Source organism: Salvelinus alpinus, chromosome 4, assembly GCF_045679555.1.
Source record: "Salvelinus alpinus chromosome 4, SLU_Salpinus.1, whole genome shotgun sequence".
Lineage (NCBI taxonomy): Eukaryota > Metazoa > Chordata > Actinopteri > Salmoniformes > Salmonidae > Salvelinus > Salvelinus alpinus.
In genome coordinates this window covers 31,512,690-31,539,969 of record NC_092089.1, presented here as the reverse complement: position 1 = coordinate 31,539,969, position 27,280 = coordinate 31,512,690, and the positions used below count along the sequence as shown (strand labels likewise).

The 27,280-nt window shown below is 46.7% G+C and overlaps 2 protein-coding genes across 4 annotated transcripts in view; both read left to right on the top strand.

The window, feature by feature from the left end:
* Positions 1 to 20,827, top strand: part of lmtk3 (lemur tyrosine kinase 3) — a 58,912-nt gene extending 38,085 nt beyond the window's left edge. For 2 of the 3 annotated variants that reach the window (XM_071396582.1, XM_071396581.1), the window contains exons 6-16: positions 7,092 to 7,179; positions 8,129 to 8,277; positions 8,397 to 8,481; positions 9,183 to 9,304; positions 9,665 to 9,814; positions 10,095 to 16,848; positions 16,997 to 17,151; positions 17,427 to 17,560; positions 17,730 to 18,073; positions 18,215 to 18,299; positions 19,135 to 20,827. In XM_071396582.1, coding sequence (XP_071252683.1) covers positions 7,092 to 7,179; positions 8,129 to 8,277; positions 8,397 to 8,481; positions 9,183 to 9,304; positions 9,665 to 9,814; positions 10,095 to 16,848; positions 16,997 to 17,151; positions 17,427 to 17,560; positions 17,730 to 18,073; positions 18,215 to 18,299; positions 19,135 to 19,268 — 8,200 coding nt within the window. In that variant the 3' untranslated portion in view covers positions 19,269 to 20,827. The remainder of the gene's footprint in view (positions 1 to 7,091; positions 7,180 to 8,128; positions 8,278 to 8,396; positions 8,482 to 9,182; positions 9,305 to 9,664; positions 9,815 to 10,094; positions 16,849 to 16,996; positions 17,152 to 17,426; positions 17,561 to 17,729; positions 18,074 to 18,214; positions 18,300 to 19,134) is intronic. The other variant, XM_071396583.1, reaches the window with a different exon arrangement.
* A 462-nt stretch (positions 20,828 to 21,289) lies between these two features.
* prpf31 (PRP31 pre-mRNA processing factor 31 homolog (yeast)) lies at positions 21,290 to 25,857 on the top strand. Its single transcript, XM_071396576.1, has 13 exons — positions 21,290 to 21,427; positions 21,997 to 22,200; positions 22,439 to 22,499; positions 22,747 to 22,830; positions 22,930 to 23,027; positions 23,139 to 23,245; positions 23,890 to 24,059; positions 24,144 to 24,301; positions 24,392 to 24,481; positions 24,561 to 24,688; positions 24,796 to 24,868; positions 24,985 to 25,284; positions 25,460 to 25,857. Exons 2-13 carry the CDS (start codon positions 21,997 to 21,999, stop codon positions 25,574 to 25,576), a joined length of 1,590 nt encoding a protein of 529 aa, XP_071252677.1. The 5' UTR covers positions 21,290 to 21,427; the 3' UTR covers positions 25,577 to 25,857.
* The last annotated feature ends 1,423 nt before the right edge of the window (positions 25,858 to 27,280 follow it).

The following is a 27,280-nucleotide window of genomic DNA, read 5'->3' as shown; positions in this document are numbered from 1 at the left end:
CTCCCCCTCTCTCTAGCGCTGTCTGTTTTCTTTCGTCCTCTCCCCCTCTCTCTAGCGCTGTCTGTTTTCTTTCGTCCTCTCCCCCTCTCTCTAGCTCTGTCTGTTTTCTTTCGTCCTCTCCCCTCTCTCTAGCGCTGTCTGTTTTCTATCGTCCTCTCCCCCTCTCTCTAGCTCTGTCTGTTTTCTTTCGTCCTCTCCCCTCTCTCTAGCGCTGTCTGTTTTCTATCGTCCTCTCCCCCTCTCTCTAGCTCTGTCTGTTTTCTTTCGTCCTCTCCCCTCTCTCTAGCGCTGTCTGTTTTCTATCATCCTCTCCCCCTCTCTCTAGCGCTGTCTGTTTTCTATCGTCCTCTCCCCCTCTCTCTAGCTCTGTCTGTTTTCTTTCGTCCTCTCCCCCTCTCTCTAGCGCTGTCTGTTTTCTATCGTCCTCTCCCCCTCTCTCTAGTTCTGTCTGTTTTCTTTCGTCCTCTCCCCCTCTCTCTAGCTCTGTCTGTTTTCTTTCGTCCTCTCCCCCTCTCTCTAGCGCTGTCTGTTTTCTATCGTCCTCTCACCCTCTCTCTAGTTCTGTCTGTTTTCTTTCGTCCTCTCCCCTTCTCTCTAGCTCTATCTGTTTTCTTTCGTCCTCTCCCCCTCTCTCTAGTTCTGTCTGTTTTCTATCGTCCTCTCCCCCTCTCTCTAGTTCTGTCTGTTTTCTTTCGTCCTCTCCCCCTCTCTCTAGCTCTGTCTGTTTTCTTTCGTCCTCTCCCCCTCTCTCTAGTTCTGTCTGTTTTCTATTGTCCTCTCCCCCTCTCTCTAGTTCTGTCTGTTTTCTTTCGTCCTCTCCCCCTCTCTCTAGCTCTGTCTGTTTTCTTTCGTCCTCCCCCTCTCTCTAGTTCTGTCTGTTTTCTTTCGTCCTCTCCCCCCTCTCTAGCTCTGTCTGTTTTCTAACGTCCTCTCCCCCTCTCTCTAGCGCTGTCTGTTTTCTTTCGTCCTCTCCCCCTCTCTCTAGTTCGGTCTGTTTTCTTTCGTCCTCTCCCCCTCTCTCTAGCTCTGTCTGTTTTCTTTCGTCCTCTCCCCCTCTCTCTAGCTCTGTCTGTTTTCTTTCGTCCTCTCCCCCTCTTTCTAGCTCTGTCTGTTTTCTTTCGTCCTCTCCCCTTCTCTCTAGCTCTGTCTGTTTTCTTTCGTCCTCTCCCCTTCTCTCTAGCTCTGTCTGTTTTCTTTCGTCCTCTCCCCCTCTCTCTAGCTCTGTCTGTTTTCTTTCATCCTCTCCCCTTCTCTCTAGCTCTGTCTGTTTTCTTTCGTCCTCTCCCCCTCTCTCTAGCTCTGTCTGTTTTCTTTCGTCCTCTCCCCTTCTCTCTAGCTCTGTCTGTTTTCTTTCGTCCTCTCCCCTTCTCTCTAGCTCTGTCTGTTTTCTTTCGTCCTCTCCCCCTCTCTCTAGCTCTGTCTGTTTTCTTTCATCCTCTCCCCTTCTCTCTAGCTCTGTCTGTTTTCTTTCGTCCTCTCCCCTTCTCTCTAGCTCTGTCTGTTTTCTATCGTCCTCTCCCCCTCTCTCTAGCTCTGTCTGTTTTCTTTCATCCTCTCCCCTTCTCTCTAGTTCTGTCTGTTTTCTTTCGTCCTCTCCCCTTCTCTCTAGCTCTGTCTGTTTTCTTTCGTCCTCTCCCCTTCTCTCTAGCTCTGTCTGTTTTCTTTCGTCCTCTCCCCTCTCTCTAGCGCTGTCTGTTTTCTATCGTCCTCTCCCCCTCTCTCTAGCTCTGTCTGTTTTCTTTCGTCCTCTCCCCTCTCTCTAGCGCTGTCTGTTTTCTATCATCCTCTCCCCCTCTCTCTAGCGCTGTCTGTTTTCTATCGTCCTCTCCCCCTCTCTCTAGCTCTGTCTGTTTTCTTTCGTCCTCTCCCCCTCTCTCTAGCGCTGTCTGTTTTCTATCGTCCTCTCCCCCTCTCTCTAGTTCTGTCTGTTTTCTTTCGTCCTCTCCCCCTCTCTCTAGCTCTGTCTGTTTTCTTTCGTCCTCTCCCCCTCTCTCTAGCGCTGTCTGTTTTCTATCGTCCTCTCACCCTCTCTCTAGTTCTGTCTGTTTTCTTTCGTCCTCTCCCCTTCTCTCTAGCTCTATCTGTTTTCTTTCGTCCTCTCCCCCTCTCTCTAGTTCTGTCTGTTTTCTATTGTCCTCTCCCCCTCTCTCTAGTTCTGTCTGTTTTCTTTCGTCCTCTCCCCCTCTCTCTAGCTCTGTCTGTTTTCTTTCGTCCTCTCCCCCTCTCTCTAGTTCTGTCTGTTTTCTGTTGTCCTCTCCCCCTCTCTCTAGTTCTGTCTGTTTTCTTTCGTCCTCTCCCCCTCTCTCTAGCTCTGTCTGTTTTCTTTCGTCCTCCCCCTCTCTCTAGTTCTGTCTGTTTTCTTTCGTCCTCTCCCCCCTCTCTAGCTCTGTCTGTTTTCTAACGTCCTCTCCCCCTCTCTCTAGCGCTGTCTGTTTTCTTTCGTCCTCTCCCCCTCTCTCTAGTTCGGTCTGTTTTCTTTCGTCCTCTCCCCCTCTCTCTAGCTCTGTCTGTTTTCTTTCGTCCTCTCCCCCTCTCTCTAGCTCTGTCTGTTTTCTTTCGTCCTCTCCCCCTCTTTCTAGCTCTGTCTGTTTTCTTTCGTCCTCTCCCCTTCTCTCTAGCTCTGTCTGTTTTCTTTCGTCCTCTCCCCTTCTCTCTAGCTCTGTCTGTTTTCTTTCGTCCTCTCCCCCTCTCTCTAGCTCTGTCTGTTTTCTTTCATCCTCTCCCCTTCTCTCTAGCTCTGTCTGTTTTCTTTCGTCCTCTCCCCCTCTCTCTAGCTCTGTCTGTTTTCTTTCGTCCTCTCCCCTTCTCTCTAGCTCTGTCTGTTTTCTTTCGTCCTCTCCCCTTCTCTCTAGCTCTGTCTGTTTTCTTTCGTCCTCTCCCCCTCTCTCTAGCTCTGTCTGTTTTCTTTCATCCTCTCCCCTTCTCTCTAGCTCTGTCTGTTTTCTTTCGTCCTCTCCCCTTCTCTCTAGCTCTGTCTGTTTTCTATCGTCCTCTCCCCCTCTCTCTAGCTCTGTCTGTTTTCTTTCATCCTCTCCCCTTCTCTCTAGTTCTGTCTGTTTTCTTTCGTCCTCTCCCCTTCTCTCTAGCTCTGTCTGTTTTCTTTCGTCCTCTCCCCTTCTCTCTAGCTCTGTCTGTTTTCTTTCGTCCTCTCCCCCTCTCTCTAGCTCTGTCTGTTTTCTTTCATCCTCTCCCCTTCTCTCTAGTTCTGTCTGTTTTCTTTCGTCCTCTCCCCCTCTCTCTAGCGCTGTCTGTTTTCTTTCGTCCTCTCCCCCTCTCTCTAGCTCTGTCTGTTTTCTTTCATCCTCTCCCCTTCTCTCTAGTTCTGTCTGTTTTCTTTCGTCCTCTCCCCCTCTCTCTAGCGCTGTCTGTTTTCTTTCGTCCTCTCCCCCTCTCTCTAGTTCTGTCTGTTTTCTTTCATCCTCTCCCCTTCTCTCTAGTTCTGTCTGTTTTCTTTCGTCCTCTCCCCCTCTCTCTAGCGCTGTCTGTTTTCTTTCGTCCTCTCCCCCTCTCTCTAGGTCTGTCTGTTTTCTTTCGTCCTCTCCCCCTCTCTCTAGCTCTGTCTGTTTTCTTTCGTCCTCTCCCCCTCTCTCTAGCTCTGTCTGTTTTCTTTCGTCCTCTCCCCCTCTCTCTAGCTCTGTCTGTTTTCTTTCGTCCTCTCCCCTTCTCTCTAGCTCTGTCTGTTTTCTTTCGTCCTCTCCCCCTCTCTCTAGCTCTGTCTGTTTTCTTTCGTCCTCTCCCCTTCTCTCTAGCTCTGTCTGTTTTCTTTCGTCCTCTCCCCCTCTCTCTAGCTCTGTCTGTTTTCTTTCGTCCTCTCCCCTTCTCTCTAGCTCTGTCTGTTTTCTTTCGTCCTCTCCCCCTCTCTCTAGCTCTGTCTGTTTTCTTTCGTCCTCTCCCCCTCTCTCTAGCTCTGTCTGTTTTCTTTCGTCCTCTCCCCCTCTCTCTAGGTCTGTCTGTTTTCTTTCGTCCTCTCCCCCTCTCTCTAGCTCTGTCTGTTTTCTTTCATCCTCTCCCCTTCTCTCTAGTTCTGTCTGTTTTCTTTCGTCCTCTCCCCCTCTCTCTAGCGCTGTCTGTTTTCTTTCGTCCTCTCCCCCTCTCTCTAGTTCTGTCTGTTTTCTTTCATCCTCTCCCCTTCTCTCTAGTTCTGTCTGTTTTCTTTCGTCCTCTCCCCCTCTCTCTAGCGCTGTCTGTTTTCTTTCGTCCTCTCCCCCTCTCTCTAGGTCTGTCTGTTTTCTTTCGTCCTCTCCCCCTCTCTCTAGCTCTGTCTGTTTTCTTTCGTCCTCTCCCCCTCTCTCTAGCTCTGTCTGTTTTCTTTCGTCCTCTCCCCCTCTCTCTAGCTCTGTCTGTTTTCTTTCGTCCTCTCCCCTTCTCTCTAGCTCTGTCTGTTTTCTTTCGTCCTCTCCCCCTCTCTCTAGCTCTGTCTGTTTTCTTTCGTCCTCTCCCCTTCTCTCTAGCTCTGTCTGTTTTCTTTCGTCCTCTCCCCCTCTCTCTAGCTCTGTCTGTTTTCTTTCGTCCTCTCCCCTTCTCTCTAGCTCTGTCTGTTTTCTTTCGTCCTCTCCCCCTCTCTCTAGCTCTGTCTGTTTTCTTTCGTCCTCTCCCCCTCTCTCTAGCTCTGTCTGTTTTCTTTCGTCCTCTCCCCCTCTCTCTAGGTCTGTCTGTTTTCTTTCGTCCTCTCCCCCTCTCTCTAGCTCTGTCTGTTTTCTTTCGTCCTCTCCCCCTCTCTCTAGCTCTGTCTGTTTTCTTTCGTCCTCTCCCCCTCTCTCTAGCTCTGTCTGTTTTCTTTCGTCCTCTCCCCCTCTCTCTAGCTCTGTCTGTTTTCTTTCGTCCTCTCCCCCTCTCTCTAGGTCTGTCTGTTTTCTTTCGTCCTCTCCCCCTCTCTCTAGCTCTGTCTGTTTTCTTTCGTCCTCTCCCCCTCTCTCTAGCTCTGTCTGTTTTCTTTCGTCCTCTCCCCCTCTCTCTAGCTCTGTCTGTTTTCTTTCGTCCTCTCCCCTTCTCTCTAGCTCTGTCTGTTTTCTTTCGTCCTCTCCCCTTCTCTCTAGCTCTGTCTGTTTTCTTTCGTCCTCTCCCCTTCTCTCTAGCTCTGTCTGTTTTCTATCGTCCTCTCCCCCTCTCTCTAGTTCTGTCTGTTTTCTTTCGTCCTCTCCCCCTCTCTCTAGTTCTGTCTGTTTTCTTTCGTCCTCTCCCCCTCTCTCTAGCTCTGTCTGTTTTCTTTCGTCCTCTCCCCTTCTCTCTAGCTCTGTCTGTTTTCTTTCGTCCTCTCCCCCTCTCTCTAGCTCTGTCTGTTTTCTTTCATCCTCTCCCCTTCTCTCTAGCTCTGTCTGTTTTCTTTCGTCCTCTCCCCCTCTCTCTAGCTCTGTCTGTTTTCTTTCGTCCTCTCCCCTTCTCTCTAGCTCTGTCTGTTTTCTTTCGTCCTCTCCCCTTCTCTCTAGCTCTGTCTGTTTTCTTTCGTCCTCTCCCCCTCTCTCTAGCTCTGTCTGTTTTCTTTCATCCTCTCCCCTTCTCTCTAGCTCTGTCTGTTTTCTTTCGTCCTCTCCCCTTCTCTCTAGCTCTGTCTGTTTTCTTTCGTCCTCTCCCCCTCTCTCTAGCTCTGTCTGTTTTCTTTCATCCTCTCCCCTTCTCTCTAGTTCTGTCTGTTTTCTTTCGTCCTCTCCCCCTCTCTCTAGCGCTGTCTGTTTTCTTTCGTCCTCTCCCCCTCTCTCTAGCTCTGTCTGTTTTCTTTCATCCTCTCCCCTTCTCTCTAGTTCTGTCTGTTTTCTTTCGTCCTCTCCCCCTCTCTCTAGCGCTGTCTGTTTTCTTTCGTCCTCTCCCCCTCTCTCTAGTTCTGTCTGTTTTCTTTCATCCTCTCCCCTTCTCTCTAGTTCTGTCTGTTTTCTTTCGTCCTCTCCCCCTCTCTCTAGCGCTGTCTGTTTTCTTTCGTCCTCTCCCCCTCTCTCTAGGTCTGTCTGTTTTCTTTCGTCCTCTCCCCCTCTCTCTAGCTCTGTCTGTTTTCTTTCGTCCTCTCCCCCTCTCTCTAGCTCTGTCTGTTTTCTTTCGTCCTCTCCCCCTCTCTCTAGCTCTGTCTGTTTTCTTTCGTCCTCTCCCCTTCTCTCTAGCTCTGTCTGTTTTCTTTCGTCCTCTCCCCCTCTCTCTAGCTCTGTCTGTTTTCTTTCGTCCTCTCCCCTTCTCTCTAGCTCTGTCTGTTTTCTTTCGTCCTCTCCCCCTCTCTCTAGCTCTGTCTGTTTTCTTTCGTCCTCTCCCCTTCTCTCTAGCTCTGTCTGTTTTCTTTCGTCCTCTCCCCCTCTCTCTAGCTCTGTCTGTTTTCTTTCGTCCTCTCCCCCTCTCTCCAGCTCTGTCTGTTTTCTTTCGTCCTCTCCCCCTCTCTCTAGGTCTGTCTGTTTTCTTTCGTCCTCTCCCCCTCTCTCTAGCTCTGTCTGTTTTCTTTCGTCCTCTCCCCCTCTCTCTAGCTCTGTCTGTTTTCTTTCGTCCTCTCCCCCTCTCTCTAGCTCTGTCTGTTTTCTTTCGTCCTCTCCCCTTCTCTCTAGCTCTGTCTGTTTTCTTTCGTCCTCTCCCCTTCTCTCTAGCTCTGTCTGTTTTCTTTCGTCCTCTCCCCTTCTCTCTAGCTCTGTCTGTTTTCTATCGTCCTCTCCCCCTCTCTCTAGTTCTGTCTGTTTTCTTTCGTCCTCTCCCCCTCTCTCTAGTTCTGTCTGTTTTCTTTCGTCCTCTCCCCCTCTCTCTAGCTCTGTCTGTTTTCTTTCGTCCTCTCCCCCTCTCTCTAGTTCTGTCTGTTTTCTTTCGTCCTCTCCCCCTCTCTCTAGCTCTGTCTGTTTTCTTTCGTCCTCTCCCCCTCTCTCCAGCTCTGTCTGTTTTCTTTCGTCCTCTCCCCCTCTCTCTAGCTCTGTCTGTTTTCTTTCATCCTCCACTTTCTCACTAACAAACCCACCTAAGTAAACATACACAAACAAATGCGCCCAGATGTTCTCCCCCTCTCTCCTCTTCCCTCGCTCACTTTAACTGCATATCCTCTGCTGCATTGCCTCTCTCGTTTCATCATCTTTCTCTCTCTCCCCTCTCTCTCTCTCCCCTCTCTCTCTCCCTCTCTATTTTCTTGCCTTCAGGAGTCTCCAACATCCCAACATCCTTCAGTGTTTGGGCCAATGCAACGAGAGCATTCCCTTCCTGCTGGTCATGGAGTTCTGTCAGTTGGTGAGGGCCATGTTGTTTTTACTACTATTATGGGATGGAGAAAAAGAGGAGGGCACATTGTAGAGGAGATCCAAAGAGAGGCCATTTTGTTTTGGAATGGATACATTTACTCCATTCCTCTAGGATTATTTGGTTTCATTGTGTTTCTATCAGAGACTGATTGATACCTGAGCAACCAGCTGATTGGACTCTCTGGTTACTGGTCAATAAAGGATTCAAATGGATCAATTAAGTGACAAACACCAGACTATAGCTTCCGTACATGGAAACATATGTTTGGTTAGTTTCCTTTTCCCCCATCAAATAACCATGTAAATACTTGGTGACGTTTCACACTTAGATATACCTTTTGTAGTATAATGTTATGCCAGTCGTTTCCAGCTCCAACACTCAACACCTGCTGCCTCTGTTTGTTTGCTTTCATTCTTGCTCTTTAATCAAAGACCGATTGAGACCTGAAATCCCAAGTGATTGGACTCTCTGGCCAATCAATGACTCAAACAGATCAATTAACGACCAGGGACGGGAGAGAAACAATACCGCAGCCCTTTACCAGAAGAACATAAACTATAAATCCTCTGTACATTGAAACACACATCCCTTTATCATTTGAAGTATCTTATTCTCCTGTCCTACCACCAGTACAACCTCTATCTCTCTAATGATATTAACTCATTTCCAATTCCCCTTCTGCTTTTGAGGACCTTCAGGTTCAGGAAAACACTTAGGAGAGGGTATTTCTCCAGTATAAATGTACAAATGTACTTGATTTATAGCTCAATATGTCTGGTCAAAGTCATAAACTATGTTAATTGTTCTTCTGATTGTTTTAAGTATCACATACTGTACATGATATTGGTAATGCTCATTGATGGTGTAATAAATTAATGATATTGGTAACACTCATTGATGGTGTAATAAATTTATTATATTTGTGATGTGTTACCAGGGTGACCTGAAGAGGTACCTGAGAGCCCAGAGGAAGTCAGATGGGATGACCCCTGACCTTCTGACCCGGGAAATGCTGACCCTGCAGAGGATGGCGTTTGAAATCACCTCTGGCCTGCTGCACCTCCACGAGAATAACTACATCCACAGGTCTGTGAGGTCATATCCTGGCTCTCTCTGGCTCCAGTGGGGTTCCAATAGCTCCAGTGATTGATTGGTTGGTAATTGAGTGATTGATAGTAAAGGGATTATGATTGTTTTCTCTCCAGTGATCTGGCTTTGAGGAACTGTCTCCTTACCTCTGACCTCACTGTCAGAATCGGAGACTATGGGCTGTCTCACAACCACTACAAGGTATGTTTGTGTGTGTGTGTGTGTGTGTGTGTGTGGGCGTGTGCGCTTACCCATGTACTTTGCTTGAACCACCACAATCTGTAGACAAGTTATACCCCTTTATACCATGGCATTGTTGAATAATCGTTTCTGATTGGCTTGAAGGGCATTCTAGAGAGGGCATTCTTTCCCTATAATCCACAGTATATTTGCACGATAGAATTCAATGGGTATAGTTATTACATGCTCTATGCTTGAGCTGCATTTGAAAGCAAAAGTTGAAAACATTATTGGCATTGTTGGATTCGATTTTCATAATAGCAAGCTAGGACTCAAATTTGGTTAGCTAAACTAGCAAGTCTGTTTGTTTGGTTACCATGGCAACTACTGTCTCTATATAGTAAACTTGCTAGGTACTTCAGTGGATGTTGAACACATTTTCTTCCTGCAAATGAACACATTTCTAGCTATAAATGTTTTAAATTATAGCCATGGTATAAAAGGGATAATCAACTCGGGGCTCTATGCGTTCTCTGCAAAATAATGCAACTCTGTGGAAGGTCAGTTCCGCTCCTTTAGCGTGTCATGGAACACACCTTCCAGGGGGTTCATTATCTTCCAGAGAACACATAGCCCCTTGTTGATTATCCCTAACATATTGGATGTCCCAAATGGCTTATCTTCAAGTCCATGCATCCCTCTGTGTGTGTTTATCTGTGTAGGATGACTATTACCTAACATCAGACAAGCTGTGGATTCCCCTGAGGTGGATAGCGCCAGAGCTGCTGGAGGAGTACAGAGGATCTCTGATCGTCACTGACCAGACCAAGACCAGCAATCTGTGGTACGTACCATAACACAACCTGCCTCTAAAACGGACAAATAAACAACTGAATATTTCAATAAGCTGTATTCTGTATTTCTTATCTAATTTGATTATTTCTCTATTCTCCAACTCTCTCTCTCTACTCCTATTTTGTATCTCTCCTCTCTCTTTCCCCTCTTTATCCCACATCCCTCCCCTCTCTTTCCCCTCTTTATCCCACTTCTCTCCCCTCTCGCTCCCCTCTCTCTCCCACTTCCCTCCCCTCTCTCCCCAACTTCCCTCTCCTCTCTCTCATTTCTCTCCTCTCTCTCCCACTTCTCTCCCACTCTCCCCCCACTCTCTCCCATTTCTCTCCCCTCTCTCTTCCTTTTCTCCCAGGTCTCTGGGGGTGGTGATCTGGGAGCTGTTTGAGTTTGGTTCTCAGCCTCACAGGCACCTGAGTGATGAGGAAGTGTTGACCTTCGTCATCAGAGAGAGACAGATCACCCTGGCCCAGCCACGGCTCAAACTCTCCCACGCTGACTACTGGTCAGTGGGCCATTTCTTGACTTTTGGTTCTCTAATGATATCTGCATTTGATGAAGAAAGTAGTCAATTACAGATGTGTTACTTTAAAGGCCTACTTTGTCAATAGATCATTAAGGTCAAAGCTAATATATGTAATCCCCTCAAACCTTCTCTTTTTTGGGGTGGGGATAGATCAGCTTTAATATTGCAGATAGATTGTAGCTTCCATCATTGTAATTGTCTGCGTCATTTCCAATCCCCCTTATCTTTGTGTTTGTCTTTCCTGTCTTTCCTCTTCCAGGTATGAGATCATGCAGTCCTGTTGGCTCCCCCCTTCCCAACGCCCCTCCATCGCTGAGGTATTCCTCCTCCTCTCCTCCCTTCTGGCTGCTGAGCGAGGGATGTCCCGAAGGAGTGTGGGAGAGGACGAGGAGGATGAGGACGAGGAGTATGAGGAAGGGAGAGGAAGAAGAGGAGAGAGCGATGAGTCATTTGAGAGACGGTGGGATTCTCTCCGTCCTCCGGCCTTCCAGGCTGCAGCGAGTGAACGACAGAGAGAGAGGGAGTATGGGAAGGATTACAGGGGGAACTCCTACCCTCTACTGGACCCCGTGGGGAACTGCATCACCCCATCCTCCACAGAACTCGATGACATCCTGACAGTCACGGAGACCAGTAAAGGGTTAAATTTTGAGTACTTCTGGGAGAAGGCCCATGCGAGGCGGGGCTACCAACCACTTCCTCCTCCCCAGCCAATCCCGATGGTCAACCCCTCCCACAGACAATCCCTAGACACACCCACTGTTGTACCTGTGATAAGTGCACGTAGCCCCTCCCTCGCCAGCGAGTACTTCATCCGATTGGAGGAGCACACCCCTCAGGATAAGTCCCCATCTCTTAAAGCGAAAGCGCACTCTTTCCGTTCTGACTCGTTGTGTCCTGGAGATCTGGAGCTAGTGGAGATACGCAGCGGAATGCTGGGCAAAGAACGCGCGCCGTACAGTTCTGATGAGGAGTACACTGGGCGAGGTGGGAAATCCATCCAGACCGTCCGATCCAGCGAGGTCCAGCTAAGGGTCCCCAACACTGGGGTGGCAGAGTTCAAAGACACCTCCAGTAGGGTGACTGACTTCTCTGTGGTGGATTTAGGAGATGATGATGAGGAGGAGGGGGGTGAAGGAGACAGTAGGTCATCCACTGGTTCTCAGGCCCCTGTCCTGCCTCCCAAGCCACGTTCTATGTCAACCTCCTCGGGCAACCACCTCCACTCGCGCCCCCTCCCTGTGCCTCCGTTGGGCTACCACCGAGTAGGGCTTGGGCTGGGTCACTATTCCATGAGTGGTAAGATAGAAACGATGGACCCTCTGATAGGCAGCTGCCTGCCATCATCATATGATCACTTAGGGTTCCAACGTCCTCGTCAGACCATGCCCCCCTCCCCGTCACTCTCCCCCTCCCTACCCCAGTCCAGCCACCCCATCTACCCCACTCCCCAAACATGTCCTCCCCCTCTCCCACCCCACTACAAGCCCCAAAGGGGCCTGTATTACAGCTATGGTGTAGGTAGCTACTCCAGATACAGTAAGCCCCAGATGTACTCTCAAAGAGACTCACTATCCTGTGACTACTCAGACCAACAAGGTGGTGTACGGCGCACAGCATCCTTGCACAACACAAAGGGAACATCCCATTTCCGCTCAAAAGACTTTGACTCTCCAATACGACGCCAGAACGTATTTCGCCCTGTTTACCGCAACATCTCCCACTCTGAGTCCGGGGTCCCCAGAATTGAGAGGCACTCATCCTCCAGTCCCACCTATTCAGATGAGGATGACTCCCCCTTTATGTCCCCTGAGAAATCCAGTGGGGGAGGGACAACCGTCCCGACTTCTAGTTTGTCAGAGGATGCGGATCCGGCCACAGCCGAGCTCTTCTCCAGGGGTATGAAGAGGACCCAGTCGCGCCTCGCCACCATCCTGCCTGCCATCTGGAGGGAGGACGCGGAACTGCAGGCGGATAGCGTAACTGACGCCAAGAAATCCCCCATGCACCTGTTTCTGACTGAGATCTCTAGTGTGTCAGAGTCAAATGATGCCAAGTCCAAGGAGGGGAGGACCTCGTGTGAGGGAGAGACAGAGCGGGAGAAGAAAAGAGATGGGGAGAGGTCAGGGAACTTCCTCCAGCCCTTGAGAGGGGGGATGCGTCGGTCCCGGTCGCTGGTCACAGAGCTGGGCTCTGCAGAACAGACATTGGGGCCAGACAGAAACACACAGATGTGGACAGAGGTGGAGAGGGTGAGGAAAGGCTCCATCCAGAGAGATCTATTCCTCACTGAGATCACAAACACAGGAAGGAAGGATGCAGGCATGGAGAGAGATCCGGTGAAGTTCCTCCACCCTCCTGGCTCCCGATCGCGTCTCTACACCTACACCTGCGCCCCCGGCCTCCCGTCCTACGCTGAGGCCGAGGAGGCATACTCCAGGGGCATGAGGAGATCCCGATCCCTCCTCTCCGAAATCACAGTGGGGAGGCAGGAGTCGGAGTCACAGGAGACAGAGAAGGAGACAGAGAAGGGACAGATGACCAGAGAGGAGTTCCTGAAGGAGATCCAATCAGCAGAGACCTTTTTGACGGAGATCATATCCAGACAAAATGCAACCGCCTCCAACAAGCATTGCGAGGACTTGTCTCAGTCACCCACTCCAATGTCACCAGAATACGAGTCAATATGCATAGATCCTGACTCCTCTCAGACCATCCGTTTCCAATCAGAGAGTTCCATACGTACATCAAACAGAGGCAAAGACGATGTAGCACCGGAGGCCATTTACGCCCAAGTGACTAAACGGGCAAAAAAGAGTGAGATAAAGGTCACTATACGGCCTGAGATCCCAGTACTGCAAATAGGATCAAATAAACAGTCTGTCAAACAGGAAGAGGACTGTCCCACACACACAACCTGCCTCAAGGACTCACCCAGCTCACTCACAGATCCCACCGCTGACACCAACTCTCACCCAGACTCTCAGCCCCAGCCTGGTGACTTTGTGTTCTCAGAGATAATGCCAAAAAATGGCCTCCTCCTTTACCAAACATTCCCCAGTACAAAAACAGAGGAGGACGTTTCAGAAGGTCCAGCCTTACCTGTAAGAGAAACACAGAGAGTCAGAGAAAGGGTCGAGCTCTCAAGACAAGCTCAAGTTCAGTCTTTATCTCAAGACAGTGTTACTGGAGAAGTGGAAGAATCTGAAAAGAAACCCTGTGATGATGAGTCACCTATTTATGTAGATGAGAAAGAGAGCAGGGGTCAGAATAATGTTGTGGAAAGGAATTGTGAGAGAATGAAAGGTGATGCTGAGGTCAGAGATACAGGGCAAGGATGTCAGAAGCAGGAAGTTGTTGATGACATTTTACATGACTTAACAACAGAGACATCAGAAACAGATAGAGCATGTCAAATTGAATCTAAAGATCACAAGGAAGAAGGGTCAGAGAGTTCAAAAGGTTGTGACAGTCAAATGAAGAACGACACATCACATTGTTCTACTGCTCAGTCACATAACCCAAATGTTGAAAGCTATTTACAAATCAACAAACAGAATTCACAGATCAACCAAAAAGGAAGGTCAGACCCAAGTCAAAAGAGCCCTGCAGCCGTTCCCACCACCCCAGACTGGGACCAATCCTCTGACCTCTCTCTCTCCACCATGACCCCCTCAGACTCATTCCTTTCATCTTTGACCCCCAGTTCAGCCGACTGTCTGACCCCAGGTGACCCGTGTGTTGGAGGTGAAGGACCAGGTGGTTGGACGGTGCTGGGGACAGAAACCCCCCACAGAGACTCCGCCTACTTCTCTGACAGTGACTGGGAAGGGGATGGGCTTAGCAGGAAGGGCAGTGATGGACTGAGCGTGACCAGACCCGGCAGCGGACGAGGCGGAGAGAAGGGGACGCTGACAGGAATAGAAGAGAAGACAGAATTAGAGGATGAGGGAGAAACCGGGGGAAAGAGTCCCTTGAAGAGGATTTCAAATAAGGGAATTGACATTGAGAGGGAAAAGGAGACAGTTCTTGAACAGAATGCTCATGTGCAGGATATCTCTCAAAACAGTGATGGTGGATATAAAGACATGTCAAGTATTCAGGAGAATGATCTCAGTCTGAAAGAAGTAGAACATAAAACAGGGTTAGAATCAGAACAGAGAGAAGATTCTGGAATGTTCCACAATGAGAGTGGAGAGTCAGATGAAAAAGGCCTAGTCCATCCGGGACTACTGTCTGATAACTCACAGACCAAGGAGAACAATGAGTTTATAGCTAAGCTGTTCTCTAATTTAGATGATGCACCTCTCAAAGAGTTCTCTTACAATGATGGAACTCAAATTTGTAATCATTACACAGAAGGTGTGATTTCTCATGTGGAGTCGAATGATTTTAGATTCCATGACTCCACAGACAAAGACTTGACATTGCCTTCTAATAGTACCACTAAGACAGATTGTTTGAAATTAATATCTGCCATTCAGGCAAAGGATAACAAACTTGAGAATGAAGAACTCCCAGGTATTGAAGAGAGAGAAAATGATAATTCCATGAAAGACACTACGGAACCAGTGACGGCGTTACATGGAGACCATGATAACAGAGAATCCAGGCTATCTAGGTTCTACGGTATTCAAACCAGCGAGGTCAAACTCAGTGAAGATATTCCAGTAGTACTGGATCCCAACGACGGAGAGAGCACCAATGACGAAGAGAGCAAACTGGCCTCTTCTTTCTGGGCCGAGGGGGACACTGAGGGGTCTGAAAGAGAAGATGGGCAAGGTCTGGAGATTCAACACACCGACGCCAATGAGCTTGGCCTGAGAAACTTGTGTTACTCAGAGGAAAGCGAAGACGAGAGGGCCAAGGCCAAATCAGAGACAGGGAAACAGCTTGCCGCTGGAGAGCTGTGTAATGCCATGAAGGAGAAATCTCCTCAAAGAGGACCAGTGACGGGGAGCCAGAGTGGGTCTTTGAGCAGGGATGGGTCTGCTGAGACTGTGGACAGGGAGTCGCCTGAGGATCTGGAGTTGAAGGCTAAAGAGCTGTGGAACACTCTGGAGGAGGGGGAGGGGAGAGGGGGAGGAGTGGTGAGGGGCGAGTTCGACTGTCACCGTTTCCAGCAGGGAGACCTGCACCTGTGGCCATCGGAGAACGACCAGTGGGCCTCGCCGGAGAACAGAATCCAGGAAGCTGAACTCGGATTGGAATTCTTCTCAGCGTTCGGAAAGACCTGGGAGGAGAGGGAGCAGCTGGTGGTAGGCCGGGAATTCTGGGAGGCTGAGGAGAACGATGAACTGGCGGGGAGTGAGCCTCATCCAGCCGTCCTCCAAGATAGTGAAGATACTTCTAATGACGAGAGGCAGGGACGGGTAGCCTACCTGGAAATAAAGGGAGAGTTGTCCCAGAAACAGGCTCTCTCCAGTAGCATTGACAGCCAACTATCCCAGGCACTTGATGTACAGCAAGAGGAAAATATAGAAAATCCAGATAGGTTTGACGATAATGATGAGCAAAATGTTGAAGGTGATCAGCTAGTGGTTGAGGTGGAAAACCGAGAAATCCCAGAGCATGAGACCTTTGCAAGAGGGAGGCAGTTCAGGTCACTCACTGAGACGGGTGGAGACAGTGAAAGTCAAACTGCATCTCCTCTAAACGACTTGGACGGAAACATTGCTCAAGATGAGGGAAATCAGAACTTCAACAGGTTGAATCATCTCAGTGAAATCCAAATGGAAGAAGGGGCAATGGCCGAAAATAACATAGAAAAAGAACAGGACTTTGAATTAGACAACCATCTTGCTCCCACAGTAAAGAGTATATATTTGGGTGTATCTATCTGCCTCACTGGAGTACCACAGGTAGATTTGTCAGGATTACAACATATTGAGCCAAGCATACGCATTGAAGAAGCTGACTCTACTCGCCAGCTTGTGGGGGAGGACAAAGAAGGGGGAGTAGACATTGTAAACACAGGTGAGGATTTGATAGACATATCTCTTCTATGTGACCCGGTGTCTTATCCCAATGATAATGACTTGGAGGATATAGCCTCTTGTACAGATCTGTCTGGTTCACAAGGAGACAACTTTCAGTTCAGTTCTGTAGACTTTCCCAGCCCTCCTCCTAGTATAGATATTGATATGCAAGAAGACAGGTTGCAGAGTTTAGATGATTCTTTTCCTAGTCCCCCACCTTCTGTCATAGAAATAGACGACGATCGCGGTCTTATAAACCTTGATTATTTAGGCTCAGATTTCATTACCAGTGCTGAGAGAGACCCAAAAATCGACCCCACTCCTCACACTGACATCCCAGAGCCGCCCCCCTTACCACCCACCACAACCCACAGCAGAGGGATCTCTGCAAACCTCGACCTTTCACCTGTACATCCAACACTTCCATTATTCTCAGGTGAAAGCCAGAAACAGAGCCGCCTTACATCAAACATGTCCGAGGAGGACAGAAATAACCTGTCCCAGAAAAACACAACCACCACCTCCACCACACTCCCGTCACTCCCCCAGAGTCCCCTCAACACCATCCCAGAGCTGTTGATCTCTGAGTGGAAGGATTTGGATGAGGAGCCTCTGGAAGATTTTGAGAAACTGGAGCAGCTGTGCTGCATATCTGGGGATGAGGAGGACACCCTGGGTGACCTCTTCCTAGGGAATCTGGAGCTGTTGGAGTCTATGAAGAAGATGCCTGAGCAGAAAACTAAGGGTTCTGGAGAGAGCGATAAAGGTGAAGAGACCTGTGGGACCTCCATGCCTGAGGGGAAGAGGAGAGTGGAACTGAAAGAGGAAGTTGACGGAATCTCTGAGAGCGCTGACTGGCTGGCCAGGTCGGTTCCATCGGCAGTCCAGGACATCCCAACTGGGGCTAAACTTTCACCTCAGGAGGAGAGGTGTGAACTACAGTTCCCGTCAGCCATTTCACCATGTCATTCTCCTGACTCCAAGGACCAGAGGTCGCTTTCCAAGATGCCCACTAAAAATGGCCTAATGATGCAGGTGAGCATTATCCTTGCATTTTAACCCCAAGTTGCACAACTTTGTAGATGTATGAAAGTATAAGCCTACACAATTTACAATATCCATTATCCTGAATATGTTTAAACATTCATACACCTATTATTTTCTTCTGTTTCCCTTTCTTCAGGTGTGTGAGGAGAGACTGCAGTTCTCTCTCTGTGAGAATGTTAAAACGAACGTCCTCCGGGGGGCGACAGTGAGCGACAGCGTCATTCTCCGCCCATGGGGGGACCAGCCCTTCGATGGGGGCGGAGACACAGTCAGTGTGAAGGATGTAGGAAGGTATGCTCTCTCTATCACAGGAGGTTGGTGGCACCTTAATTGGGGAGGAGGGGCTTCTGGTAATGGATGGAACAGAATCGGTGGAATGTCATCAAATACATCAAACACATGGTTTGATGCCAATCCATTGGCTCCATTTCATCCATTATCATGAGTTGTCCTCCCCTCAGCAACCTCCACTGCCCTCTATGTATTTTGAGATTTATCAAACTGTTGTGTTGAATGATGGCAGGCAGACAGATAATAAAATAATATATATTTTTTTCTGTTCTTAGCGAAGAGGAGCCGGACACCGAACCCAATTCTGAACCCCAGAGTGAGTCTGATGCGACTGACAGTGAACCACTGACTGTAATCCAGCAGCCAGAAGTTACACCCCCTCAGCCTGTGGCAAACCAAGCAATGAAAGGTACCTCCAGACTTTTTTCTGTGTGAAAATGTGTATGAATAGGATGCAGCATTGTTCACATTCTCCAACTCTGCAGGTGTGTAAATGACATGTTCTAATGGATAGATTGGTGCTTTCTGACACCATCTTTCATGTCTCACTTTATCTATTCCTCTCTTTTCTTTCACAGCCAAACTGGCTCGCCTGTCTCTCTCCCTCTCCCTCCCTCCTCTCCCTCTTGCTCTCCCTCTCTCCTCCAGTCCCAAGGGAGGGTTCAGAGAGGGCGGGCTACACCGAGACAGGAGTGGGAGACGGAGGGGTGCGTCCCCAGGAAGTGACCCCGATGAGGATGAGGAAGAAGAACAGGAAGACGAAGGCTCCAGGAGGGTGATTGTTGTCACGGAAACAGACGTTGGCAAAAGGGTGGGGCTCAGGAGTCTGCTGAAGTCGCCAAGGGAACCGATAGACAAAGAGAAAGACAGAGGGAGAAACGTGTCCTTTTTTGATGATGTCACTGTCTATCTCTTTGATCAGGTGTTTGTTTAGTTTTTCCCCCCCTCATATATTGAGTCCCATGTTACTCTTGGGATTTTAACACTTTCACTATATTGGATGTACATGTACTGTCTCTGCTCCTTTTCAGTCCCTGACTCTTCCTCTCTGTTTCTGAAACAGGAAACTCCAACCAGTGAGCTGAGTAGTTCCACCTGCACCAGTCCAGCTCCAGCTCCTAACAAAATCACTAAATTTGATTTACATGGTACGTACTACGTATGCATGCATGTTGCTATTAGAAACCATATAACGGTCCTGTACATCATTCCCTTCTGAGAGCCAATAGAAAGCTTTTGATGAAATCACTACAATAACAAGCACCCATTGGAAAGCTCCCATCTGATCCCCACTCACTGAAATTGAGAACCCCTCACACCAACCCCTTTTCTAAATATGCGCCCCCAAAATGTATCTCTTGTAATTATCCCCCACACGCTGTGACATGGGGAATGGAGTGGGGACATAAATCTGGTGCTCAACAATGCACGTCTAAGATGTGTTTTCCACCCTATCTCCAGAAGCCGTCCACTCTCAGTCTCTCCCACTGATCGCTTCATTTCACAGAATAATGAGAGTTTTGGCTGATCCCTTCTGGGTGTTTTGAATAGACTGTATATAGAAAAGCATCAACACCAAAATAATCTACTTTCATGATCTCTGTCAGCCTGCAGAGTTGAACAGTTCAAAGCTTTGCAAGGAGAGAAAGTTTATTTTTAACTTGGGAGTGTGGGCCTTTTTGTGCTTCGGTTCTACAAGAGGATGTTTGTACACATGTATAGAGTATATTAACTAATGATATACCATTTGTGTAATGTTTTTATCGTACATATATTTTTTTAATAACATTTACAGTTGTATGCTTTTGTTTATGTCTTGTGCCACAGGGGTCAATTCGATTTCATGAAATGTGTTAGAATGTATCCCCTGAATTCAAATAGTATTTACTCCAACCCTAGTACAGTATGTTTGTGTATGGCATAGTTCTAGTATAGTAATTCCTTAATTCCCTTACTTACACCATGCTCCTGTCTTTCTACCAGGAGCAAACAGCAAAGGCAAAGACTCCAAAAGAAAAGGGGACTTGTCAGTCAAATCGAGGTCGCCCGTGGGGGCCAACCCAGTGACATCCTCGCGTTTTACCGTCAGCCCAGCCGATGACCCCCACTTGGTGTGAGGCAGGGTTCCGGAATCCTCTGAGTTGTTCTGTAACCCTCAGAACAGGAACCTTCTGAGAGTGGCCAGTGGATTCCCCTCCAACCATAACCATTCTCAGAGGCTATTTTTTTATCGATCAGGCAACGGAAAGAAAAGACTCCCGTTCTAAAAGCTGGACACATTCCAGGTTTAACCAGCTACCAGTCCTTGTACGAGAAAGGTTGTTGATATAATAACTCCTCCCTTTGCCACTGTATCCTAGGGTCGATTTATAGACACTGGCTGGAAGTGGTTGATGGCAAAGGCAGTTTGTCCTAGGCGAAGAAGAATCTGGAGCTTTGTAAAATCTGAAACGAATTTGACGGCTATGCAATGGGAGTCATTGTGTACCAGCTTACCTTCTCTTTACCTGCTTCTTTCGGTTGTCTTTACCCAGTATGTACTGGGGGATGCACTTTCTTTTAGTCATGTATCTGTCTATGTGTAAGCTTGGATTGAAATCTTAACTTTGTAAAAACGATTTTCATTGCAGTCAGTCATACTTGTAGGCAGCAGTTGGGGCCAGAAAACAATCTTAACTCCTGTATTTGAGAGTACTCATTCAACATTTGTACAAAGATAGTGATACAAGTGTATACAATATAATTTTAGAGCTGTTTAATTTAGATGTATTCTTAGACTGCACGAAAAGATGAAAACAAGCTATGTTTCTATATACTTTTATTTTATAGCTATTATTTATTTAATTGATTCATTATTTATAAAAAAATTGTTTCCATGCTTTGTAAATATTGTTTAATTATTTTGTTGCAATTCATTTATCTCTCAGAATTGTTTGGGACAAAATGCATCGAAGTAATAGCTTCTCGATTTAATTATTCTTCATAACAAATAAAGCAAGATATTTTCCCCAACCCCAAAAAAGTATTTTGTATAATTTCATGTCTTTATAACTGCCATTCTGTGCTTAACTTGTGTCTTTAACTTGTGTCCTCAGCAGGATTTCCCAAACTCTGTCCTGGGGCCACCCTCTGCGTGCATGTTTTGGTTTTTGCCCTAGCACTACACAATTGATTCAAATAACCAACTCATCATCAAGCTTTGATTATTTTAATCAGCTGTGTAGTGCTAGGGAAAAGATCAAAACGTGCACCCAAGTGGGGCCCCAGGACTGAGTTTGGAAAACCCTGCTCTAATATATATATATATATAACATGTTTCATTATTTTCTAATATGATTCAATGTATAGTTGTCTTGTCATAATTTTACTTTGTTTGAGGACAATTGATGTATCTTAGCATGATAAAATGGAAGCTTCTCATCGGTAAATATCTCCAAAAGTTAATGTATTTGTTGATTTACATTAATTTTCTACTAATAGCAACCCATCATGCAGTCAAGCTCCAACTAGTCCCTTTGTTTAGTCTGTTTCAACATCCGTTTAAAACCTGTATTGTTTAAAGAATGGGTTTCATGGGATACTGTATAAAACCAGGGGAAATAAAAACAACATAAAAACTGTGAAACATTTATTGAACTGTTTGATGAAAATAAATTGTACTGTCTTATGTTCTTAAGTCAGAGTATTCCTTTTGCTGTCAAAGGAGACTGGACTGGTGTTCAAACAGTAGGTCTTCTCTAGATGCTTTATTGCATTTTTTCTGCAATGAAGGATCAAACTACTGTATTATGTAGCTAACAATGGATGGCTCAAGGGATGTTGCATATCAATAGCTAATCTTATTTCCCATCCCCCATCTCTGGTTATGGAGGCCTGATGCTTATTATGAAATTGGGACAAAGGATGGTCAAGGATAGGGTGAATAACTCATCTCCAAAATACTCTACCCAAAGTAAAACACGGAATGACTAGCCATTAAATATAGAAAGCATTAAGACTGGAATTATGAGTGAGATAAAGACCATTCACATTTATCCAGGTCTGATACTGGCATATACTACGGATAAAAACAGCAATTCCCATAAAGCCTTGCTCAAGTCTCAACGTTACAAACCTCTGACCACCCATTGGATTATTTATGGTGATGCCTTTCGTCTGCGACTCGCTATAGAGGCGACGTTGATAACGGAAGCAAACATTTTTAACGTCGAACGCATTTCGAAAGTTGTTGGATTTGTAGTGTTTCTTTTGACGGTAGGAGTTTCGAACTCCGAAGGTAAGTTCTCATAAGTTTGTGCCGTATAATTTCAGCTAACTTGTGAACGTTTCCCTGTTATATTATAGACTTAAGCTAGCTAACTGCTGTTATAGCCACGGTTATCCAGCGAGACCAGCTTTTAATTATTATATTTTTTTTTGATTCAACCTTTATTTAACTAGGCAAGTCAGTTAAGAACAAATTATTATTTACGGCCTAACCCGGGCGACGCTGGGCCAATTGTGCACCACCTTATTGGACTCCCAATCACGGCCGGTTGTGATACAGCCTGGAATCGCACCAGGGTCTGTAGTGACGCCTCTAGTACTGAGATGCAGTGCCTTAGAACGCTGCGCCCATCTAACGTTAGCTAGTTATAAATTAATCAATTAACCATAACCAATTGTTTTTATGGTAAAGATTCTAGATTCTCACATTTAGCCTTTGCTTACATTTTTACTCTGTCATTTACACTCGTGTGTGTGCGCGCGCGAGTGCGCGCTCAGCTGTGGGCTAGCTAGGAATTGACTTCATACCCCTCCACATGTCACATAGCCTTGTCCCACATTGTCGTTCCTTTCCTGCAGATGTCTCTGGCCGATGAGCTCCTGGCTGATCTGGAGGAGGCAGGGGATGAGGGGGAGGATGGGCTGTACCCGGGGGAAGAGGGGGAGAGTGATGGGGAGGGACAGGCAGAGGGAGGTTTGGAGGACATCCCAGAGGAGATGGAGGTGGACTACAGCGGAGCTGAGAGTGTCTTGTCCATCGCTAAACTACGCAACAGCAAACAGGTCAGGGCAGTGTGTGTGGAGCTGCGTGCAGTCAATATACTGGAACGGGGTTTCCCAAACTGGGTCCTGGAGCCCCCTGTGGGTGCATGTTTTAGTTTTGCCCTAGCACTACATGGCTGATTCAAATAACCAACTCAGCAAGCACCCAGGGGAGGCCCAGGACTGGGAAACCCTGTTCTAGAACATATAAGCTATTTCCAAGGTTTGTTTTGAAAACCCACAATTTGTTTGTTTACAGTTCTCAGAGATCATGGACAAAATTGCAATCTATGTCGAGAAGCAGCGCAAGAACTCTGAAGGTGATTGACTGTTTATGTTTTTGTTGTCACATACACCAGATAGGGTTGTTTTACTGGGTCAGTTACTTTGCCAATGCTCTAACCGCTAGGCTACCTGGCGCCCTATTGAAGACACAGCAGTTCTATGTTTGGATGTCTTGTTCTGTGGTTTATGTTCTACTCTGAATACAATGGATACTGATTCTACTTCAATGGTTTCTGATCCTCCATCTTGTGGTTTTACTGACTCTCTTCCCTTTCTCTTCAGTCTCCGGGCCGGTGGAGGCAGACCCAGAATACAAGCTGATCGTTGCTGCCAATAACCTCACAGTAGAAATTGAGAACGAGCTGAGTGAGTCCACTATGTCCATAAGTGATTGTGTGTCAATATGCTGCTGTAATTTGCTTGCATTGCGTTATGTCTAACGGTGTCTTTGTTTGTCTTTGTCAGACATCATTCACAAGTTTGTACGTGACAAGTATTCTAAGAGGTTCCCTGAGCTGGAGTCCCTGGTGCCCAACTCTCTGGACTACGTCCGCACTGTCAAGGTGAGCTGATGTTAGAGGAGAATTCTCTTCCACATCAAAATGTCTACATTGTTTAAACTGTTGTCTGCTATTCATGTCCCTGCTGTTGGGCTGAACACCGTGTGTGTGTAGGAGCTGGGGAACAACCTGGACAAGTGTAAGAACAACGAGAATCTGCAGCAGATCCTGACCAACGCCACCATCATGGTGGTCAGCGTCACAGCCTCCACCACACAGGGGTAAGAGCAGGGACACGTCACAGCCTCCACCACACAGGGGTAAGAGCAGGGACACGTCACAGCCTCCGCCACACAGGGGTAAGAGCAGGGACACGTCACAGCCTCCGCCACACAGGGGTAAGAGCAGGGACACATCACAGCCTCCACCACACAGGGGTAAGAGCAGGGACACGTCACAGCCTCCGTCACACAGGGGTAAGAGCAGGGACACGTCACAGCCTCCGCCACACAGGGGTAAGAGCAGGGACACATCACAGCCTCCACCACACAGGGGTAAGAGCAGGGACAAGTCACAGCCTCCGTCACACAGGGGTAAGAGCAGGGACAAGTCACAGCCTCCGCCACGCAGGGGTAAGAGCAGGGACACGTCACAGCCTCCGCCACGCAGGGGTAAGAGCAGGGACACGTCACAGCCTCCGCCACACAGGGGTAAGAGCAGGGACACCTGGGTTGATTCAGTTGGAGAGGTCCACCAATGGGACCGAGAACTTATTTGGTGGAGTACACATTTACAGAATGTTCCGATAGAAATATGATCAATAGACTTTACATTATCTACACAAAAGGGAACTGTAACATCCATTTAGTTGCAGACCACCTTTCCATCTCAATGATGTTGTATTATCAACATGACTTGTTTCCAGGACGATGCTGGGTGAGGATGAGCTGAAGAGGTTGGAGGAGGCCTGTGACATGGCGCTAGAGCTGAACCAATCAAAACACAGGATCTATGAATATGTGGAGTCCAGGATGTCGTTCATCGCTCCTAATCTGTCAGTCATCGTTGGCGCCTCGACCGCAGCCAAGATCATGGGTCAGTGATTATAAGGATTTTGTTTTTTATATAATTTACAGGATTCTCACAATCATAAGGTCGTCTTCCTCCCTGTGGTGGTAGGTATTGCTGGGGGCCTGACCAACCTGTCTAAGATGCCAGCCTGTAACCTGATGCTACTGGGAACCCAGAAGAGGACCCTGTCAGGGTTCAGCAGCACCGCTGTGCTCCCACACACCGGCTACATCTACCACTGTGATGTGGTCCAGACTCTACCCCCGGTCAGTGCACCACACTTGGCGCTGTGTTCCCAAGAGCTTTGTTTGACTGTGGCTTTACCTAAGCTAACAAGAGTTATCCCTGTGTTGTAGGACCTGAGGAGAAAGGCAGCACGTCTGGTTTCAGCTAAGTGCACTCTGGCATCCCGAGTGGACAGCTTCCACGAGAGTGCAGACGGCAAGGTGAGGACTGGAAGAGGGAAGAAAGAAGGGCTATATAAACGTCTGTTACATATTAACTCTGGTCTTATTCTCTCTGCAGGTGGGCTATGACCTGAAAGAGGAGATCGAGAAGAAGTTTGATAAATGGCAGGAGCCTCCACCGGTGAAGACTGTCAAACCCCTGCCAGCACCGTTGGACGGACAGAGGAAGAAGAGAGGAGGGCGGAGGTATTTACTGTAGGGATGTGTAGATAACTGGTCCAGAGTTGTAATGTTTTTCAAAGTGCAATGTTAAACAGTATTGATGGTCTCATCTTTTGTCTGTCCTTGTCCAGGTATCGTAAGATGAAGGAGCGTCTGGGTCTGACAGAGATCAGGAAACACGCCAACAGGATGACCTTCGCAGAGGTCAGAACAGCTAATCTGTCTTTCAGGACCGCTGTTACTATATTTTACTATGTGTAATTACAATAAATATGTATTGGTCTTTTTAACCAACCACCCTCTGTCTCTGTTTCTCTCAGATTGAGGATGATGCGTACCAGGAGGACCTGGGTTTCAGTCTGGGCCAGCTGGGGAAGTCGGGCAGCGGACGCGTCAGACAGGCTCAGGTCAACGAGGCCACCAAGGCCAGGATATCCAAGTCCCTACAGAGGAAGCTGCAGAAGCAGAACATGACGTACGGCGGCAGGTCCACAGTCGGCGGCAGGTCCACAGTCAGCAGCAGGTCTACAGTCGGCGGGAGGTCTACAGTCGGCGGGAGGTCCTCGGTCAGAGACAACTCCTCAGGAACAAGTTCCAGCGTAGCCTTCACTCCACTACAGGTAGGCCTAATTGGTTTTTGTTTTCACATGAGAAAAAGCTACACGTATTTAATTTTATAATTTCAACAAACGAAAGCACTTCGTCACCAGTAATGTTAGCATTTACCAGCAGGGGTGGACTCCTCGTTTCTGTTTGTGGTGGAATTGTACTTGAACTGAACTCTGTGTTCCTCAGGGACTGGAGATCGTGAACCCGCATGCAGCAGAGAAGAAGGTGGCTGAGGCCAACCAGAAATACTTCTCCAACATGGCAGAGTTCCTCAAGGTCAAGAAGGAGGGAGAAGGAAAGTGAGGAGTACACATCCAATTATCATACACATCCACACATATACTTACACACAGGAGAGACTGATATACAGACATACCAACTTGTATTGCAAAATGAATGCAGATGGAGTAAAATGCATTCACACTGACTGATTGATCAGGCGTCATTGCATAACCATGGGGAGAAGATTGACCATAACAGTGAAGAAAATATATTTAGATTGTATATTTGTTTTAGAGCATGTTGTGCTTTTTTAAAAACGTTTTGACTCCATTTTGTTCCATTTTAATAAAATGAAACTAATACTTCCTTGTCTCATTACTGCAAAAGTGCTTTCGGAAAGTATTTAGACCCCTTGACTTTTTCCACATTTTGTTATGTTACTTGTTCTAAAATAGTTTCCCCCCTCAATTTAATCAATCTACCCCATAATGACAAAGCAGAAATGGGTTTTTACAAATGTCTGTGTACACAGAGTACCAGTCAAGTTTGGATACCTACTCATTCAGGAATATTCATTATTTTGACTATTTTCTAACATTGTAGAATAATAGTGAAGACATCAAAACTATGAATTAACACATGGAATCATGTAGTAACCAAAAAAGGGTGTAACAAATCAAAATATATTTGAGATTCTTCAAAGTAGCCACCCTTTGCCTTGATGACAACTGCACACTCTTGGCGACTTTAAAGAATATAAAATGTTTTGATTTGTTTAATGCTTTTTTTGGTTACTACATGATTTCATATGTTATTTCATAGTTTGGTGTCTTCACTATTATACAACATAGAAAATAGTAAAGAACAAGTAGGTGTCCAAACTTTTGACTGGTACTATATATTTCAAAACTGTTTTCGCTTTGTCATTATGGGATATTGTGTGATGAGAATTTGTATTTAATCCATTTTAGAATAAGGCTGTAATGTAACAAAATGTGGGGAAGGGGTTTGAAAGCTTTCTGAATGCACTAGCATTGGATTGCTTTGTAAAAAAAAAAAGTATGTATTTAACCTTTAACTAGGCAAGTCAATTAAGAACAAATTCTTATTTACAATGACGGCCTACCCGATGTTGCTTTGAGCAACATCGAATAGTGTTTTTTGGAATTTGCTATTTATGAAATAGGTTTATGGATCTTCTAATACAAAATAATTGTTACACATGACATTAGTCGTCACAATTTCAGAAAATTATTTTATTGAAATTTTACAATCCTGTTTTTACCCACATGACTTCATTTGATAAAACAGCCTGTAAATAGTTTATTTTCTTGAGAAATTAAAATTTCAGCCTTCCCTTTCTCAAAAGCCCAAAAATAGAATTTATAAACGGCAAAACTCAACTTCTCTCGATTCCTTTTTCCAAAAATCTTTCAGGAAAAACCTCTAAATGAACTAAATCACCGGAGACCGCTCATGATGGATGAATCAATTGTGTATGATTAAACTATCTAACCAAGTTAAATTCACCAGCTTTTTCAGAACATTTTAGGTTGAATGGTTGATGCATGCTTCATATTTTATGAAAACAGTATTTCAGTAAACAATTTAACTTGGTATCCGAGTAGTAAATTGAATGCAGTGTTGCAATCAGTGAATGACGCTCTATTCAATCTACCGCTGAAGTGTTACAAATTGCGCAGTAAAAGTAATTCCGATTGATGCGACATGTGCAGCATTTTATCGTGAATGCAGTCTCTGCCAACGCGGGAACATTTTTATTAG

Excerpts from the sequence above, each read along its gene's own strand:
- prpf31 (XM_071396576.1), top strand. The coding sequence starts at position 21,997 with ATGTCTCTGGCCGATGAGCTCCTGGCTGATCTGGAGGAGGCAGGGGAT. Across the intron at positions 24,482-24,560 it reads ACGAGAGTGCAGACGGCAAG|GTGGGCTATGACCTGAAAGA; the intron begins GTGAGGACTGGA and ends TTCTCTCTGCAG. Across the intron at positions 24,689-24,795 it reads AAGAAGAGAGGAGGGCGGAG|GTATCGTAAGATGAAGGAGC; the intron begins GTATTTACTGTA and ends GTCCTTGTCCAG.